The following is a 20842-nucleotide window of genomic DNA, read 5'->3' as shown; positions in this document are numbered from 1 at the left end:
TTGTTTTTACCAAAACATTAAAAAAAACTAGTTTCTTTCCTTTATAAAAATTAGAAATTTTATGAAATATGCGCACATACAGGTGGTAGAATAGCCTAGATGCTATTCAAATTTTGCTTATGAAATCTGTGTACTAGAGAATTTGAAAATGTTGATGGAAAATCCATACTATGAAAAAACTATGCATGGATTTCAAATTTTTTGTGTACCCAAGATTTTTTTTTTGTATTTTAATCCCGTTTTTCTATGAATCTTTGAAGCATTCCCCGCTCCCGCGTGCCTCTCGTTATGTGAAGTCTAATGTTTAATGCTTAATGCTAAAATTTATTTTATTTTATTTTTTCTTAGTGTTTTTGCTGGAGGGCATGTGCACTCTCCAGGGAGACAAGGACAGTGAGGCATCCCCTGGGGGGATGGCCATGCTGCAGTGCCCTCTCCATTCTCTGAGGATTTCTGGTATGTGTAAACACATACCCAGGGTGATTTTCAAGCCACCTCGTCCAGGACTCTAACCATGGAGTTGGCCATATTGGATCCAGCCACCATACCTCCACGCCACCTGCTGGCCCACTAAAAATTTTAAGTAAGCAAAACATTATCTTTTTTTTTTTAATAGGAAATAATTGCTCTCAGTTAAGCTATTAGAAAAGAACCAGGGCCCAGCCGTGGTGGCAGGGCAGTAGCATGTGGCTCCGTGGTGCTGGAGCACGTGGTTCATCCCCCGGCCCACCAGCACACACCAGGCATGGCGTGTGTGCCTGTGACCCTGGCTGACTGAGAGGCCTAGGGGAAGAACCGAGGGGAAGACCCTGCTGGGGATGCCTGGCTTTCTCTCTCTCTATCTTGCTTATGAAATAAACAAATGAACTTTAAAAGAATAAAAAGAACCAGGCCCAGCTGCAGTGGCGCGCAGGTAAGTGCCACACCCCTGGGAGACTGAAAGTCGTATGGGAGGCCTAGGTGTTGTTCCTGGACCAACCTGCATGTACTGGGCATGACTGCATGGGTCTGTGATTCTAGCTAGCCGAGAGGCAGGTGCGTGAGGATCACGACACAGCAAAACACCGTCAAAATGCTTCTTTCTCTCTCTCTCTCATAAAGAAGTAAGAAAAAAAATCAGATTTAAAAATTAAGTTTTTTTTTGTTTTGAATGTTTTTTTTTAAAGGGAATTTTTGTTGTTGTTGTTGTTGTTATAGGGTGTAAGTGCTCTCCAGAGAGACAGAGAGACAGAAAGTGAGAAAACACCCCCTGGGGGGATGGACATGCCACAAACCCTTCTCCATTCTCTTCTCAGGATTTTTTTTTTTTAAACGAGATTTGTGTTATAGGGTGTGTGCGCCGCCAGACAGAGAGAGAGAAATCACCCCCCAGAGATGATGGCCACACTGCAATCCCATCTCCTCCATTCTCCTCTCGGGATTTGGGGCATACACACACACACACACACACACACACACACACACACACCCCGGCATGAGGTTTAAGCCACCGGGTCTGGGACTCGAATCTCGGTCAGTTCTATGGGAGTCCAGCACGTAACCATTACGTCATCTGCTGGTCCCCCATTCTCCTCTCAGGATCTTGGGAACACCTGCACATGTGCCCGGTATGAGGTTTAAGTCACTAGGTCCAGAATTTGAACCACTGTTAACTACATGGGAGTCCAGCAATGTAAACATTATGCCATCTGCTGGTCCCAAGAGAGAGTTTTGCTATAGGGTGCATGCACTTGCCAGAGAGACTTGGGGGAAGAGAGAGAGAGAGACAGAAATCAAGAAATCACCCTCCAGGGGGACAGCCATGCTGCAGTCCCTTCTGCTCCATTCTCCTCACTGGATCTTAGACACACATGCACACTCACCTGTCGTGAGTTTTAAGCCACTGGGTCTGGGATTCAAACCTCAGTCAACCTCATGGGAGTCCAGTGACATAACTATGACGCCATCTGCTCGTCCGAGGAAAGTAGTTTTTTGTTATTTATTTTAGGTTTTTGCCATAGGGTACCTGTACTCGCCAAAAATGGAGAGAAAGAAAGTGAGAAATCTCCTCCCAAGGGGGGTTGGCCATGCCACAATCCCTTCTCGTCCATTTTCCTCCTGGGATTTTGGGCGCATGTGCTGGCATGATTTTCAAGCCATCAGGTCCAGGACTCTAACTGTGGTTAGCCACGTAGGGAGTCCAGTGCCTAAACCATTACGCCACCTGCTGCCCCCCCATATAGCACTTTATTTTAACTATTTAATACTAGTAGGGGAAAGAAAGCCTTTTGTGCTTCTCTTAGGCTGATCTCCACAAGAGGGAGAAGGAGCTGAGCCTGGAGAAGGAGCAGAATAAGCGTCTGTGGGACCGGGACACGGGCAACAGCATCACCATCGACCACCTGCGGCGGGAGCTGGACGACCGCAACATGGAGGTGCAGCGCCTGGAGGCCCTGCTCAAGGCCATGAAGAGCGAGTGTCAGGGCCAGATGGAGCGGCAGGTCAGTGGCAGCCCTGCCTGCGCCCCCTTCTCGCTTTCATGTCTGTTGATAGAGTTTAAAATAGAGAAAGCCATGGACTCTCTGAGCGATTTACAAAACACTGGTATCTATTTCTTTATTTTTGATCACTCATTAAAGTAAACATGTTAAGTTTTTTTCATTTGTGCATTGTTTAAAAAGCAACATGAAAAGACTTTTCAGTTTCACTTAGCAATCGATAACCTGGTAATTGCTTATTTCTGCCACGAAAACTATCGAGTGCTGTGAGATCCAAGGAGCAGTAGGGTTGAAAGTTCTCATGAGATGTTTTGGTTTTTCTTACAACATCGTCCTTCCGCCTTCCCCACGCTGGCGGAGACTGGTGTGTACAGAGGACACGAGTTCTCCACTCCAGCTGCCCAGTAGTCACATGTGGGCTGCTGCTGCTGCTTTTTGTTTGTTTGTTTTTATAATTATTTTCTTTAACTTTATTTATTTACTTTTTTTTTTTTAATTTGACCAGAGAGGGACAGAGAGAGAGAGGAAGTGAGAAAGCAAGCTGCCAGGTCCGGGACTCGAGCCATGGGGTGGCTTGCTTTCTTACTACCCCTGCCCCCTTGTCTCTCTCTGTAGCAAATTAATAATAATAATAATAATAATGATAAATATATATTTTTTAAAAAGAGCTTATGACAGCCAGACCCCAAGACCACACTAATTTTTTCTAAATCCTGGGTTCTCATTTAAAAGAGGGATAGAGGTCCACTTTTGCATTCTCCCCACCACCAGAGATGCCTGGAGAGAGGACTGAACTATCCCCAATGACATCATTGGGTCAGTTGTTCTTCAACAGCCTAGTCTGAGGTGGATTGTGTCTTCTCTGCAGAACTGTCACTTCTGCACCCCTTTCCTATCTGCTTAGTTGGGAGATTTCTGAGGGCCAAGCTCTGAGAAACACACCTAAGCTCTTATAGGTTGGGTGGAATAAGATGGGGAACTGTGCTGCCAGGTCCGGGACTCGAGCCATGGTCAGCCATGTGGGAGCCCAGCACCCTTAACCACCATGCCACCTGCCAGCCCCATGGACTGCTTCTTGATAGCAAAGGAACTCGGAACTGGAAAGGCATGGTTCCAATGCCAGTTACTGCCCCAGAGGCATGAGAAGCGCCCCGTAAAAGGGTGGGCGTCCCAAAATGTGGGACAAACCAGGGACTAGACTTGGCTCAGACCAGGCAAAGCCGCCTGCCCGTGCCCCAGCATAACCTGGGCAGGCAGAAAGCTGGGATGCAACTGGAGGTCGTGGTCATGGTCTTTTCTAATCGTGTGCCGGAGAGTGTGAGTGTGTGTTGGGTAAAAGTCCTTCATTTGGGGGCTGGTGGGTGGCATGGTGGTTAAGGCGCTAGATTAGCATGTAGCCACAGTTTGAGTCCCAGACCTGGTGGCTTGCTTTCTCCCTTTTTCCCTCTTTCTCTCCATCCCTCTCTGGTGGGAGAGAGATAAATAAATAATAAATAAATGAAATTAAAAATAAAAATAGAAAAACAAAAGATATTGCTTCCTTTAAAAAAATAAAGCCATTTATTTTTATCTTCAGGGGTAGAATTTTTAAAATATTTATTTATTTATGTTACTTAATTTTATTTGTTATTATTATTTCTTTTTAACTTTACCACAGAGAGACAGAAAGAAAGAAAAAGTGAGAAAGCAAGCCACCAGGTCTGGGTGACTTGAACCATGGTCAGCCACGTGGGAGTCCAGCACCTTAGCCACCACACCACCTGCCTGCCCCAAGAGGTTGAATTAAGGGGACCGTTGGAGGGGAGAATAAGGATAGTTATTGTCAAGCCTACCACCCTTCTTCCCTATAGCCAGTATTTTTTGTTTTGTTTTGTTTGTCTTTTGGAGATTTTTTCCTATAGGATGTGTGAACTTGCTGAAGAGACAGAGAAACAGAAAGCGAGAAATCACCCCCTGGGGGAGGATGTGCAGTCCCTTCTCCTCTCAGGATTCTGGACACGTGCGCACACACACACACCTGGCATGAGTTTCAAGCCGCCCTGTCCAGGGCTCACCCATGTGGATATCCAGTGTCTTAACCACTGTGCAGCCTGCTGGCCCCATCCTGTTCCTGTTGTCAGTGTTGTGTTCATCTAAATAGGAACTGGAAAGTCCTCACAAGGAACTGAGTTCTCCACCCTAGGAAACCATCATGGAGGGACCAACAGATGGCGTACATTACTGGACTCCCATGTAGTCAACCATAGTTCGTGTTCCAGATCCAGTGGCTTAAACTCACACCAGGCATGTGTGCGTGCATGCCCAAGATCCCGAGAGGAGAATGGAGAAGAAGGGATTGTGGCATGACCATCCCCACTGGGGGAGAGGGGGTGATTTTTCACTTTCAATCTCTCTGTCTCTCCGGAAAGCATGGGCACCCTATAGCAAAAAAAAAAAAAAAAGAAAAGAAAAGAAAACCGTGATGGAAGGGCAAGATGAAGGCCTCTCCACCTTGGTCTCATTAACATGTCTGTCCTGCCCACGCTGAGGTCTGGAGTTCTGACTGCAGAGCCCTCCACGTGAGTAGGTGTTGCCTGACTCATGATTTCACTAGCTCGCGCTCTCTCTCGAGGCTGCCTGTACTCAGCCTCCCGAATCCACGAGAGTCTCTCTTCTTTAACAACAGATGGCAGCCATTCAGGGCAAGAACGAAAGCCTAGAGAAAGTGTCCTCCTTGACTGCCCAGCTCGAGTCCACCAAAGAGATGCTGCGCAAAGTCGTGGAAGAGTTGACGGCCAAGAAAATGACCCTGGAGAGCTCGGAGAGGACCGTGTCAGACCTGACAGCCTCCCTCCAGGAGAAAGAGAGAGCCATCGAGGCCACCAACGCGGAGATCACTAAGCTCCGCTCCCGGGTGGACTTGAAACTGCAGGAGCTGCAGCACCTGAAGAACGAAGGGGATCACCTCCGGAACGTGCAGACGGAATGCGAGGCCCTCAAGCTCCAGATGGCGGAGAAGGACAAGGTGATCGAGATCTTGCGACAGCAGATCGAAAACATGACCCAGCTGGTGGGCCAGCACGGACGAACCGCTGGTGCCATGCAAGTGGAGAAGGCCCAGCTGGAGAAGGAGATTAACGATAGGAGACTGGAGCTGCAGGAGTTCAAGGTCTGCAGAGCAGTTCGGTGATTTCACGTCTGTGAAGCCTTTGTTTTTTTTTGTTTGTTGGTTTGTTTGGGTTTTGCCGTAAGGAAGTATGACTTAATTTACTGAAAAGGGGTCCTCAGTGTTTGTGAACCCTCTGAAACTGCTTGAAAGTATTTGTGTCCGTGTGTGAGTGTATTTTGGTGAAAAATAGTAAATATTTTTATCAGATTCTAAAATAGATCAATGGCCCAAAACTGGTTCAGATTTATTGCCTGGGAGATTTAACCCGAGGGGGTCTCTACCCCGGTTATGAGGGTCCTTGGCTCCCACAGGAAAGAATCCAAGAGTGAGCTTTTGAGGGAGAGTGAACGCAGGCTCACTAAGAAAGGTGTAGAGTGGACTCCATAGGTGGAGCAGCCCCGGGAGAGGAGATGGTGATCAGACTTTTTTCCATCCTCTGAGAAGAAGGGGAGAGCAGTTACCCAAAAGGAAAGATAGAAAGGCTACCTCACAGGCCGGGCAGGCCCAAGCTTCGGTGGGTGTCTGGCTTATGCAGCTTGGCTTAATGCCCAGCTGAGTAAGGGGCTGTTTATTCAGTACTTTTCCGGGAAGGGAGCAGTGATTTTCCTGGAACCCCATTTCCTGGCTTTCTTAGGGTAGTTCTGGTCATTTTCATGGCTATTCCTAACTGGCGTGGTGCAGGTGGGAGTGTCTTCTCGCATGCTGATATGCTCCAGTGAAGGTATAGTTGAATTTTTAAAAATCTCTTCCTATGTAGGCCAGCTTCCCAGAGCGTTACACGTTACCCCTGCGCCCTCATCCAGCTCCCTGTGCAGTGGCCTCTTCCGTGCTTGGACGGCTGTCTCTCCAGCCCTTACGTTGCCTTTGAGGCCAACTCGACCTTGACTTCACCTCCTGCTCCGCCTGTGCTTACTCCACACCGATGGCCTTGCTGGTCCTCAGACGCATTTCCTGTACCCAGAACTTCCCCCAGCTACCCACGGGGACTACACCTTTGTCTCCTTGGGGTCTCTGATCAGATGTTAACTCATCAGAGAGGCCTTTCTTGACCAGCTGGTCAGGGTCCCCCACACCAACCCCAGGTTGGACGATTCTTCCTCAGAAGGACTTAGAAGACTCCACATGTAGCTGTGCTCATGGCTGTCATGCAGTACAGTGAAAGGATGAAAAAAAGAGGAAAGGCCCATGGGGCAAAGTCCAGAGAAAATCAGGCTCAGGTTTCCAAGTCATCTCTCAGGAGGTGACATGGGACAGGCTTAATTCTCCCGGCAAAAAATAGTGACAACACCTGTCAAATGCAGCCAGAAAAGCTCAATAGAGACTCATACCCAGGGTTGTTAGATTGCGGGTTGGTCACATAGACATTCCATGCCTGGTCAGTATCGGAGTCCAGGCTCCCAGGAGGAAAGAAGGTGTTGAGCATAAACCATGTTGTTCCCATAGCATTTCGAGCACATTGGGCCACTCAGCTACTAGGGTGGGGAGAACCCTCCTGAAATCCAAGTTCTTGGATGCCAGCCAAGGGCCAGCCCAGCAAACAGGCTTTGCTAAGGATAGCCGTGAGGCCTGCTGTATTTTTCTTTCTTTGAGAGATTTTTGCTTTAGGGCACATGCATTAGTCAGAGAGACAGAGAGAAACAGAAAGTGAGAAATCACTCCCCCCCTCACAAGGGGGATGGCCATGCCACAATCCCTTCTCTTCCATTCCCCCTTCAGGATTTTGGGCATGCACACACACATGCCTGTGGTGATTCTCATGCCTCTGGGTCCAGGACTCAAACGTGCAGTCCTCCACGTGGGTCATTACACCACCTGCTGGTCCTGAGGCCTGCTATTTTAATAACTCTTTAATGTCTCTCACATTCCTTCTCTACCCCCTCATAGCTTTTCTTTTTCTTGTCACTCCTCTTACCTGGTATATTAAATATGTGTTTGGGTTTTTTTCTCCTCTACCTAGAGGAGGACATGAAGATAGAGACACTGTTTTTTTTAGTGCCATCCAGGGCCAAGACCAGGGTAAGGCAGGAGAGATGCCTGGTTTGGAGAGCTTTATCAAGGTCCCCTCCTCTCCCTACCAATCCCCACTCTGCTCCTGCACCCCCAAACTACAGAACAGTTCCTGTTACAAAGTAGGTGCTCAGTACGTAGTTCTCCATGAGTACATATAAAATAATGAAGTATTGTGGCAAATGATTCTGGGAATTGACATCTCAGGAAAAAAGAAAGGCAAGTGTTCTTTTTTTTTTTTTTTTCCTACCTACTCTTGGTACTTAATAATAAAATGCAAACTTAGTGTCCTGAGAAATAATGAAAAGATACTAAATACAAATAGGATATTAAGAAAACATCAATTGTAACTATACATGAGTATATATTTTTACTTCTTCCTCTGTCCTTTATATTTACCCATATATTTAGATTTTAAAAGATAAAAAAGATGCAAAGATCCGGGAGCTCGAGGCCAGAGTGAGTGACCTGGAGCTGGAAAAGGTGAAGCTGGTAAACGCGGGCTCAGAGAGGCTCCGCGCAGTGAAGGACATCAAACAGGAGCGAGACCAGCTACTGAATGAGGTGAAGGCCGGTCGGAGCGAACTGAACAGTCTTTCCGGTACGTCGTTCCCACTGAAACCCCAGTACAGAGTTGGAGCGCTCTCCCTGAAGCCCAGGGTGGACCCTGCAGCAGCAGGGGACCCTTCTCGCACTACAAGTGTGGGTGGTCGTGCTCCCCATGGAGTCATTCGTGGTCTGAGACCCTTAGAGCCTTCCAGGAAAAGCTTGCATACCTTGCAGTCAAAAACCAGCAACTTTTGTCAGCCCTTGGGCCCAGAAATCCTGTCCTGAGTTCCCAAGAGTAGGGCAAGGTATACGGTTTCCAGGCTCCCAGAAGGAGCAAGCGTTACTGTAAATCCTACTGTTTGCACAAAGAACTTTGACTTGGATGGATGGGGAAACCTCGAGTCCTTTGAGTCAAAGAGCTTGATGAGAGGTTTCATAGTGAGCGGCACATGTAAGCAGACGTATGCAAATTTATGGAAAGGGAAGAGCCATGGCTTTATATTAAACAGTGAAACACTCCAGTGCACGGTTAGTGTGGTACAATGTCATTGACCTTATGGGTGCACGTGTACACACGCACACACCCACACACACTCACACTCAGTATCACTGATGGCTGAGCATGTACGATGCCAGACACTGCGATAGGTCCTAGAACACCACGGCGAAGCTCACAGCCTGGCGGGGAGACTGTCCTCTGTAGCAGTGGACCCCGGACAGTGGATGAGGTGCACTGGACAGTGCTGGGTATAAGCAAAGACAGCCCAAGGCTGGAGATGTCACCTCCAATAGGAAGCGATATCTGTACAGGTTGAAAGAGGAAAAGGAATTTGGCAGGTGAAAAAGAGAGGTGGAAGGACATTCCAGGCAGAGGGAACTTCATGCGCAAAAGCGTGGGGACATGATGCGCTCTAACAAGGTTGTCCTCGAAGTGTCGGAGCAGCAGTACAGAACAGTGAGGACTAGGAAATGAGGCGGGATAGGCAGCTAGAGCCAGACGGTGCCGAGCCAGCAAGGGCTACTAAGGAGGAGATGGTGCTGTCAGAGTTGAGGACGGCTGGTAGCAGGTGACGTGCAGAAGGGCAAGGCCCCGCCCCACCCCGTGGAGGACCTCACGGTGACCCCGCGAAATGTGATGAGGACTTGAACTAAGGCGACGGCAGTGAGGCTGGAAGGAGAGGAGGAATTAATATTTTTTTTGGAAGTTGGATCAACAGGACTTAGTAATTGGAGGAGTTAAGTTGAGGCTTCCGGTTTTTAGTTTGTGACGGTGGAGGAACAGTCACAGCAACAGCTGAGACGGAGCCAGGGGGAGGGGCAGATATGAGACGCAGTCAGTGTCGGTGTGACACAGCTGGCTTCAGGTGGCTCTAGGACTTCTGCACAGAGATGTCTGGGTAAGCGGAGCCGGATCTTTGTTTCCTTTCTATGTAAATCTGTAAATATCCTGTACAAACGTATGTGGGTGAGTGTGCACGTGCACGCGCACGCTCCAATATAGCGGGTGATGAATTTGTGCCAGATATTTGGTAGGTACTGAGCCTTAAAAGTCAGATAAGATACATGGCAGCTTCAGATTCCTTACAATGTCATGGAGACTCCTTTATGGTGGTTAAATCTGGTAAAGTGGGTGTGGCCACCCAAGATGAAGTTTTAAGATGAAATATTGAATCCTCGGAAAAGTCATGGTGCATTTTTACATAGAAAAACAGAAAAACACATCATGACTTTTCTGACCACCCACTAGATGTTAGATAATTACGGTGGTTCGGAAAAAAACAATGAGTGTATAGATGAGGAGCATCTACCTAGCAGATTAAAAAGTCAGGCAGATCCCTAGAAATGAAGTGGAGATGTAACTAAGTGAATTCTCTTCCAGCTCATTAATTGCAAATAAACTATACTTCATAGTGATGGGATAGAAAAAAAGTAACCATCTATTATTGGTTATCATATTGTACAGAGGACTATGAAGTCTTAAAAAGGAATTTTCGAAACAAAAGTGAAGAAATGGAAACCACTACAAATAAGCTGAAAATGCAACTAAAATCTGCACAGTCTGAACTTGAACAAACAAGAAATACATTAAAGTCCATGGAAGGATCCGATGGCCATGGTATGCTCTGTTAGATTTTAAGTTTTTCATTCCACTGGTCCAAACCATGAACTCACAAGCCCAGGTGCATTGCTGCCACTGCCTCGCAGAGCCAGAGGATATAACACAGGGATCCCCTCCCCACCCACGGTTTCGCTTTCCATGGTTATAGTTACGGAGTCAACTGCGGTCCCAACTGTAAATGGAAAATTCCAGAACTAAACAATGTGTGAGTTTTAAATTGCATGCTGTTCTGAGCAGCATGATGAAATCTCACTTCATCCCTCTCTGTCCCACTAGGGACATGAGTCATCTCCCTGTCTGGCGTGTCAGCACTGTAGGTGCTGCCTTCATGTCATCTCTCTGTCCGGTGTATCAGCGCTGTAGGTGCAGCCTTCGTGTCATCTCTCTGTCCAGTGGGTCAATGCTGTAGGTGCAGCCTTTGTGTCATCTCTCTGTCCGGCGTATCAGCACTGTAGGTGCTGCCTTCATGCCATCTCTCTGTCCGGTGTATCAGCGCTGTAGGTGCTGCCTTCATGTCATCTCTCTGTCCAGTGGGTCAATGCTGTAGGTGCTGCCTTCACGTCATCTCTCTGTCCAGTGGGTCAATGCTGTAGGTGCTGCCTTCACGTCATCTCTCTGTCCGGTGTATCAGCGCTGTAGGTGCAGCCTTCGTGTCATCTCTCTGTCCAGTGGGTCAATGCTGTGGGTGCTGCCTTCATGTCATCTCTCTGTCCAGCGTGTCAGCGCTGTAGTTGCTGCCTTAATGGTAGCCACGTAGTAGCTGTCTCAGTGTCAGATAGAGACCTAGCACATAGACCATCATTGGTTTCAGACACATACTGGAGTCTTGGAATACAGTCACCATGGATGAGTAGGGGGCCACTGTCCAGCAATAGGTATCAGTCCTGGGTATTACACAGCAGTAGTTCTACTCTGTTGTTTTTGGAGACATTGCCTAAAAGTTAATTCCTAAAATATCTGAATCTTTCTTTCAGCTACTATTTCCATAATTCCTCACATATCTCAATATTTGTGAATGTCGATTATTTCTAGAGATATATTGGGTTATTGGAAAAGTCGTGATGTATGTTTCTAAGCACAAATGCATCATGGCTGTTCTGATGACCCAGTAAATATACTTGCCAGTTTTATTTAGCCCTTATTTTTTCCACGTGTACATCGTCTACATAGCTATAGATCTACAGTGAACTGGCGCAGCGATTCCTTCTCTGATACAGATCAGAAGGGACCCTGGAGATCAAGCTGCTGGCAGAGGGGTCCCCTCACCCTCTAGATCTGTTTCCTGTTTCTTGATGCCTTGCTGCCATACTGATGCAGAGAGAAGAAAGTTGTCTGCTGTTTCCGATCGCTCGTGTCATTGTTGATATGACAAAGGAGCAGACTGTAAGAACTCGTGTTTATCTACTTCTACACTTCTCTGTTTCTCAGTGTTCGGTAACTTCAGAGGATTTATTTTGGCACTCACTTCGGCCACACATGCACTAAAATAAGAACAATGCAGAGCGATTATCGGAGCTCCTGTGCGGGTGACATGCAGGTCCGCAAAGTGTTCTGTATTTGGTGCAGTTGTTGGCGGTTTGGCCCTTTGCTGGTTAACACCGAGAGAACAGTGGTGTCTGAAGAGGTGCCCCCCAGCCCACCTGCCCACCCCAGATGGCATCCTGTGTCAGCACCTTCCAGGCATCTCCACAAGCCCAGTCACTTTACAATAATTAAGTTACTTAAGTAATTCTGGTGTTCACATTCAAATGTTTGTTTTCACTGATTGAAACTAGCTAAAATTTAAAAAATTTAAACGATTTATATGAGAAAACTGCCTTTGAAAGCCACCCATGATACTCTTTTTTTCTTTTTAGGTTTCTACCATAGGGGGCATACACACTCACCAGAGACAGACAGACAGAGAGAGGGAAAGTGAGAAATCACCCCCCGGGGATACGGACGCACCATAATCCCTTCTCCTCCATTCTCTTTCGGGATTTTGGGCATACACACCCATATGCCCGGTATGCTTTTCAGGCCGCCAGGTCCAGGACTCAAACCTGTGGTTTGGCCATATTGTATCCAGTGCGTTAAGCACCTTGCCTCCTGCTGGCCCCTACAAATGGTACATTTTCTTTTTTTCTTTTTAATCTCTACACTCTAGCCAAAGCAGTGGCACTTTCAAATCTCTTTCCTTAGCCAACTGTTAAGGAAAAACATAAAATCTTCTCATTTTGAAATTCCAAACAAGGATGAGCTTCAGGTAGCTTCTCAGTGGCTGGCCGTGACTTACGTATTTAGTGCCTTATACCCACCTGGAGCGTCCTCATCCTGTCCCCAGTTTTCCAGAATCAATCACACATGTGTATTCTGGCAACCCGCCTACCGAGACAGCAGTGCGCTCCAGCCTCAGGACGAGACGGGAGGCTGAAACTGGATGTTCTCTGACAACACTGGGATCTTTTAAAAAGATCGTTAATGGTAGATGCCTTGTGTGGTATTTTAAAAATGAAGTTTCTGGGAAAATCATTTTAGTAAAAAGATCATATGCATTATTCCTTATATGACTATATATTTTATGCACGTATTTCTTGCATGTGTAAGTATGAATTTGGTCAGCATTATTGCTGCCATTAGATATACAGGAACTTAAGTAGCAAAGAAAGAAGCCACTTCAAAATCTCTAAGTGGTTGCTAAAAATTGTTGTGCCCAGTATCATGAAACTGAAGACCATTTTTCTGTGATCGTTCCCCTGAAATTGCCCTGCCGCTTGGTAAGTCTGATTTGTCACCATCTCATAGTTTAATCATCAAATCACAGTAGGCTCACGAACTATACAACTAAGGTACGACTTGCTTTCTTTTTCCTTCCTCCAGCTATGAAAGTGGCAATGGGTATGCAAAAGCAAATCACAGCCAAAAGGGGTCAGATAGATGCCCTTCAGAGCAAGATACAGTTTTTGGAAGAGGCAATGACAAATGCAAATAAGGTGAGTCCCTGTCCTTGGAGGGGAGAAGCCAGCATGTGTGAACCACAATTCAGAAAGTCCGAAGCAGGGACCAGCAGTTAGCGTAATGGCTGTTACTGGACCTCCCATGCAGTCAACCACGGTTCGCATCCCAGACCCGGTGACTTAAAACTCACGCCAGGCGGGTGTGCCTCCGTGCCCAAGATCCCAAGAGGAGAATGGAGGAGAAGGGATTGCGGCGTGGCCATCCCCCCTGGGGGGTGATTTCTCACTTTCTGTCTCTCTGTCTCTCTCTGTCTGTCTGGCAAGCGCACGTGCCCTATAGCAAAAACCTCTCACAAAAAAAAAAAAAAGTCAGAAGCAGACATAGCCCAGATACAAAGTACAGTGGGAGAACAGAAAAGCTTGCTAATCCCCCCCACACACACTTTTTTTTAAGAATTATTTTCTTTATATTTATTTATTTTAATTTGACTATAAAGGGACAGAGCGGGAGAGAGAGAGAGAGAGAGGGAAAGTGAAAAAGCAAGCTGCTAGGTCCAGGACTCAAACCACAGTTGGCCACGTGGTAGTCCTGCACCCTTAACCACCACGCCACCTGCCGGCCACGCTTATTAGTTCTGAGCCAATGAAGGATTTGAGCAAGATCTTGGAAGTCAGCTACTATTTTAAATGCAAAAACGGGTGAAAGGACATTCCTGGTATAGGCAGGGAGTGATTATAAACAAAGTCCAGTCAGTTCCATTATAATGCAACATATGTGTTCATAACCACAGCTGTGCACAGTTGCATAATAACAGCCACAGGCTTAGGGGCCACCATACTGACAGATTTCATCAGTGACTCATAAATAGGAACCTGGTAAAAACAATAACGCAGTTTTCTGCATGTTAGATTGTTAAGAAATACATAAATACTACAGTAAATATGCCCTTTATCTTAATAAACACCTACACTTTGCTTATGAAGAGTGCATATGAAGAGTTGCAATTCTTATGTTACTGTGAGGGGTGAAAGGAGGGTTCTCTGTGACCCCAGACACGGGTGGACATGGCTCCTAACAGGTGAACTGAGGTCACTGGTAGATAGACATTTGGGAGAGTGAATGCTTTCTGTGTATTAGTGTGAAGCTCTGCAATTCGCTGCAGCCTTTTGTATCGAACTGACATTTCTCCTCAATGAAACCACACATACTATGGTTTCATACAAACTGTGAAATTTGTATGTTCAGATGTTCAGATGTTCTCTGATACATCAATCATTTAAAAACAAATTTGTCGGGCCAGAAGATGGCATGGTGGTTACAGGTGCTAGACTTCCACATGGCCGACCGCAGTCCTGGACCTGGTGGCTTACTTTCTCACTTTCCCTCTCTTTGTCTCTCTCTCTCTCTCTCTTGCTCTGTCCCTCCCTGGCCAAATTAAAATAAATAAATAAATAAAGTTAAATAAAATAATTCTTAAAAAAACAACAAATTTGTATTTTCAAAAGACGTGTGATAGAGCTGACCGTAAGGAGCTGAGACAGTAAATGGCCTACGTAGGACCTAGTGGGGCTGAAGCCATGCTGGTCGACTCGCCATGAGGAGCTGCTGGAATACTTCAGAATGTAGCGTGGGGCTTACAAATGCGTGCATACATCTGCATGCCCCTGTACGGACTGGCTTGTTGCCCCTTTCTCTGTTCTTCCCTTTTATTCCCCTTCTCTTTTCTCTCATCCTGAATTTATTCTTTTTCTCCTTCTGTCGTGTGCCTTTGGGAGCGAAAAGCAGTGTTGATCCTCCCTCGTGGTAGTCAGGGTGTTAAGATGTCACTGCCTGCTATGAGCCAAGGTGCCTGCTTCACTTAGAAAGGACAATATTCACCTTAGGTAGTGACGTTCCCCCCCAAAATGTATCTCTCTTATCTTCTGAAGACTTTTCTGCCCAACCTAATCAGAAAAGGCAAACTTATTTGCATACAAAATGTGTGTTACAGTGGTGACACTTAAACCTTGAACAGTTTTCACCTCAAATATATATTTAAAGAAATCTAGACTCAGCAAACTACTATTTGTATTTTAACGTGATAAATATATTTTTTTATTTTTGTCTGCCTATCTCATGGTGCTTTTGTAAAGGCATAAAGTAATTTTTAATGAAATTTCATTCAATACCCAAGACTATCTACTGTAACTACATCAGTGAGCTTATTCTTATCGCCGGACAGGTAGGTGACTGGGGCCCAGGAACTGTGTGTTTTCATTGTTTTTGTGTCTTAGGATCTGCAGAATTTATCTGTGAAGTAAATATTCGACCTTGAAACAACAACAAAAACCCTTTAAAATGTCAAATAAATTCATCTTTAAATCCTTTCTGTGGTTTAAATTAAATCTCAAAAAAATTTTTTTTCTTTTTTCTTTTTTTTGGGAGAGGTTTTTGCTATAGGGCATGTGCACTCGCCAGAGAAACAGAGAGACAGAAAGCAAGAAACCACCCCCCAGGGGGGATGGCCACGCTGCAATCCCTTCTCCTCCATTCTCCTCTCGGTATCTTGGGCACGCACACACACGCACCCAGTGTGAGTTTAAGCCACCGGGTCTGGGACTCGAATCACAGTCAACTACATGGGAGTCCAGCAACATAGCCATCATGCTAACTGCTGGTCCCTTTTTTTTTTTGAGAGGTTTTTGCTATAGGTTGTGTGCACTCGCCAAAAAGACAGATAGTGAGAGACAGAAAGCCAGAAACCACTCCCTGGAGGGATGGCCGTGCCACAATGCTAGTAGTAATAAAAATAAGAGAGAATTTAAGGGGGGAATCTTCATAAAGTTCATGGAAAATGTGCATTATGAAGAAACTGTGTATAGATTTCAAAACATTTTTATACCAGAATAGAGTTGTATTTTAATTTTATTTTCTATGCACTTTTTAAAGTCTTTTTGTCCATAATAACACACTACTTAGCAGCTCCCAAATCCCACTCAGAAGTAATGAAATAGTCTATGAATTAATCTTAATTAATTTAGGATCCTTTTAAATAAAAGTTGTGTTCTTCCATTGCCTCTCAGATTCTATGTTATTTCTACTATTTCCCTCCTCTATAATTGCAGGAGAAACATTTTCTGAAAGAAGAGAAGAGTAAACTCAGCCAGGAATTGACTACCATTGCAACAGAGAAAAACAAGATGGCAGGGGAACTGGAAGTCCTGAGATCTCAGGAACGGCGTTTGAAAGAAAAGGTTGCTAATATGGAAGTTGCTCTTGATAAGGTAGTTTCTAACTAAATACATGAAGTGATTACTGAGTAAATACTAATTAAATGAAATTGTTCTCAACAAAAGCTCTGTTTATAGAGGAACTGAATCTGTCAATCTGTATCTCAATCACCTAGTATAAAAAAGAAAAGTATATCCTGTGAATAAGGCTCTTCTGAGTTGTTTTTATTTTAAAGAATTATTTATTATTTATTTTATTTTATTAATTATTATTATTATTTTAACTTGACCAGAGAGAGAGATGGTGGGGGGAGGGTGAGAAAGCAAGCAACTGGGTCTGGGACTCAAACCATGGTTGGCCACGTGGTAGTCCAACACCTAACCACCATGCCACCAGTCAGCCCTGGCTCTTCTGAGTTTTAAAAACCTAGTCATAATGCAGATTATCTTTCAAGCTAACATCACAGGATCAGTAAGATGTAAGATGCTCCTAATATCCTTAGTTCAAGTAAGAATACCTTCCTAAGCACTTAACTTTCCACAAAAGAATAACTCAGACACTAGACAGAATACAATCTCTTAATAATATCAATAAATTGATAGCACTTTGTGGGGTCCAGAAAGTGCAGGTGGAAAACACCGCTTAGAAAATGAAAAAGAGGACCAACAGGTGGCATGGTGGTTAAGGCACTGGACTCCCACAAGGTTGATCTCGTTTTGAGTCCTGGACCTGGCAACTTAAAAATCATGCTGGACATAGGTGCCTACGTGCCCAAAAAACTCAGGAGAAGAACAGAGAAGGAACTAAGGTGTGGCCATCCTCCCTGGGGAGTGATGTCTCACTTCGCCTCTCACTGTCTCTCTCTACCTCTCTCCGGTGAGCACATGCACCCTATGGCAAAAACGTTAAAAAAAAAAAAAAGGCACTACATTTGTCATTGCCATTTATTTACAGGGATAACTCTCTTCTGTCTCCTAGAAGTTCTGGAAGCCTAAAATTATACCCAAACTAGTCCTCAACTGCTAAGATATTAGAACCCTCACGGTGAGATAAAACGTTCCATGGCCCCAACTATGTCCCTTCTCTCTCTTTCCTTCCTTTCCCCTTGCCTTCCTCTCTCCTAACTCCCTTCCTTTTACAATATTTTTTCCCATGAACGAGAGAGACAGAGGAAGAGAGACAGCGTGCCCAGAAGGGTGCTGATGCCGTGGTTTATCCACAGCCTTCGGCCAGCCCAGACCACAGGTACACACATGCCGGGGTACTCGGGAGGGCTCCAAGCTCGGACTGGCAACCTTCCCACTGGGCCTGCCTCACAGGCGTCACGTTCACGGCTACCACCATCTGTCCACCATCTGGTCACCTTTGTTTCTTAAAATGTACTATATTGACGCAGTGAATTTCAGGGGTTTTATATATATATACCTCACCAGGAGGGGTAGCCACACTGCAATCCCTTCTCCTCCACTCTCCCCCTTGGGAGCTTGGGCATACATGTACATGTGCCCAGTGTGAGTTTTAAGCCACTGGATCTGGGACTCGAACTGCAGTAGACTATGTGGGAGTCAAGTGATGCAACCATCACACCACCTGCTGGTCCCTATTTTTAATATAAATTTCTTAAAGTTTTTGCCAGAGGGCACAAGTGTTCACTGCAGAAAACAGAGAGAAAAGGACAGGAAAAAGCACCTCTCTTCCCCAAGGGGAATGGTCACACCACAATCTCTCCTCCTCCATTTCTCCTTCCTTTCGGCATTTTGAGGGCACACATGTTTCTCCAGCCAGCGGGACCAGGACTAGAAACACACAGTCTGCCATGTGGGATCTAGCTGTCTTACCACCATGCCACAGGCTGGCCCTCTGTACATATTTTTACTTTTCCAAAGTAGTTTGTTCATTTCATCCATAGTTCATTTATTTATTCTTCTGTGAGCCCTTCACGTACTACGTGCAATATGTATATCCTTTCCTGGAAGACACAGAGGGTGAGGACGGGGCCAGTTTCTCCCAGTTTACTCCATAAAACCTAAGTAGTTACCGTAACATAGTGTGCTATGAAAAGGGGAGACTCCTTGAAGAGATGGCCGTTCTACATTTGTAGGATAAGAAAGTAAAAGTAGGAGCCAGAAGATGGCCTAGCAGTTACATCACTGGACTTCCACACGGTCGACCGTGGTTCGAGTCCCAGACCTGGTGTCTTGAAACTCATGCTGGTCACATGTGCATGCCTGCCCAAGATCCTGGGAGGAGAATGGAAAAGGGATTGTTGCATGGTCATCCCTCCTGGGGGGTGATTTCTCACCTTCTCTCTCACTGTGTCTGTCTGTCTTTCTCTCTGGTGAGTACACACATCCTAAGACAAAATCCTCAGCAATGAAAAAAAAGATAGTAAAAGTGCAAAAAGATTGGAAGATAAACCACATGTGATTGCTTGATTGTAGGCATCTTTGCAGTTTGCAGAATGTCAAGACATAATCCAACGTCAGGAGCAAGAATCCGCACGCCTAAAACTCCAGCACACCTTGGATGTGAAAGTAAGGATTTTTTTTTTCACCATAAATAGTAGTTTAAGCAAAAATAATGCCTTTGTTTGGTATGCTTTTATATTTTCTTCATGTGCGGTAGATGCTAAGTGTACTTTCATTATTACCTGATATTAGCAATTACACAGCCTGCACAATTGCCATTACACTGTTACACACCACGCCTGTATATGGTCACAACTGAAGTGCCACGCTTAACGAAACACGAGTTTCACAAGTACCTGCCTCAGGGATAGCCAAGGGGCGGGTCTCTCTCTCGCACATACCCACACACACACACACACATCTCAAGTGAATGCAAAAACCCAACACATGAGTGTGCTTGGCTTTTTTTGGGTAATACCACAAGTAACACAATCTACATGACAAAAATATGTGTTGTTTCCACTGAAATATATGTCTATTTTCAGAAGTATATTTTAAAATTTCAGACATATTTTAAAGTCTCAATAAAGGATCTTGCCTGAAATAAAAAAAAGTATATTTTGATTTCATGATTATTTCTAATTATAGGTTGGTGATTATTTTGTGCACATCTATACTGTTTTCCAGGAACTTCAGGGTCCAGGATACACCTCCAATTCTTCAGTGAAACCACGCCTTCTCCAGCCTTCATCTGTCACACGTTCTCATTCTAACGTGGCATCTTCCCAGTCTACAGCCAGCTTCCTGTCCCACGTAAGTGAGCGGTCTTACCAAGCGTGCTGCAAACAGGGCAGTGAGGAAGTATTTTAAACTGGGGGGAATTTTGCTACAAGATAATATATCTATAGTTATGATCTGTTCAAATCACTACATCTCATTATTTATTTATTTATTTGTTTATTTAGAGAGACTATTGTCATAGGGAGCATGCACTCACCGGAGACAGAGACAGAAAGCACAAAATCACCCCTCCCCCCGGGGGGAAGGCCATACCGCAGTCTTTTCTCCTTCATCCTTTTGGGATTTTGAGCACACATACACACATGCTCTGTGTGAGTTTTAAGCTGCTGGATCCAGGGCTCGAACCGCAGTCAACTACATAGGAATCCAGTGACGTAACCATTACATCATCTGCTGATCCCATTAATGACTACATTTTAGATTTATATATTTTCCTATAAACTCAGTGAAGTCTGGATGAATGAAAATATCTTCATTATTTGTTGTTTTCTCTGGGGAAAACAAAAATGAAATATTCAGTGGGATTAAATGTAATAATGCTTGTTAAACTATTTAATAGCCTTATATTCACTTCTTTGTTTTTTTCTATCACAAGCATTTCTTGATTACAAAGCAGGTCATGTGTACTCGCCAGAGAGATGAAGAAGACAGAAAGTGAGAAATCACCCCCTCCATAAGGAATGTCCATGCTGCAATCCCTTCTCCTCCATTCTCCTCTCAGGATTTTGGGCACGCATGCACATGCACCCAGCATGAATTTTAAGCCACCAGGTTCAGAACTCAAACTGTGGTCAACTACATGGGAGTCCAACGACCATTACACCATCTGCTGGTCTCAGTAGTATATTTAATACTTTACCAAGGTGAAAATTATTTGCTTTATATTATTTATTTTTTTAACTTAAAATTAAAAAAAATTTATCAATCAAAAAACATTTTTATTCCCTTTAGTTAAAAGATTAGAAACTGAAAAATTTTTAGCTTTACCTTTAATACTTTCAAAGCTCAGGAAAAAAACATGTGCAATGTAAAATTCAGTATGTAAAATGTAAAATATATCCAAGAATATAGACTTATGGAACCATGAATTCCTTGGAACTCGTATTCAACTGCAATTCTAAAAAAATGAGACTTAGTCCATAAATCACACGCGAAAATCAATTTTATTAAGAGTCTTATGGCAACA

The 20842-nt window shown here is 44.8% G+C and overlaps 1 protein-coding gene across 1 annotated transcript in view; it reads left to right on the top strand.

Moving 5' to 3' along the window:
- The window catches only part of CCDC158 (coiled-coil domain containing 158), a 72005-nt gene that overhangs the window by 21369 nt on the left and 29794 nt on the right, over window positions 1-20842 (top strand). Inside the window, exons 10-17 of the mRNA XM_027769746.1 lie at window positions 2283-2480; window positions 5143-5625; window positions 8044-8233; window positions 10145-10297; window positions 13160-13272; window positions 16342-16500; window positions 18889-18981; window positions 19543-19668. Coding sequence (XP_027625547.1) covers window positions 2283-2480; window positions 5143-5625; window positions 8044-8233; window positions 10145-10297; window positions 13160-13272; window positions 16342-16500; window positions 18889-18981; window positions 19543-19668 — 1515 coding nt within the window. The remainder of the gene's footprint in view (window positions 1-2282; window positions 2481-5142; window positions 5626-8043; window positions 8234-10144; window positions 10298-13159; window positions 13273-16341; window positions 16501-18888; window positions 18982-19542; window positions 19669-20842) is intronic.

This window comes from Tupaia chinensis, unplaced genomic scaffold (assembly GCF_000334495.1).
Source record: "Tupaia chinensis unplaced genomic scaffold, TupChi_1.0 Scaffold000086_1, whole genome shotgun sequence".
Lineage (NCBI taxonomy): Eukaryota > Metazoa > Chordata > Mammalia > Scandentia > Tupaiidae > Tupaia > Tupaia belangeri.
This window is presented reverse-complemented; position numbering and strand designations above follow the sequence as displayed.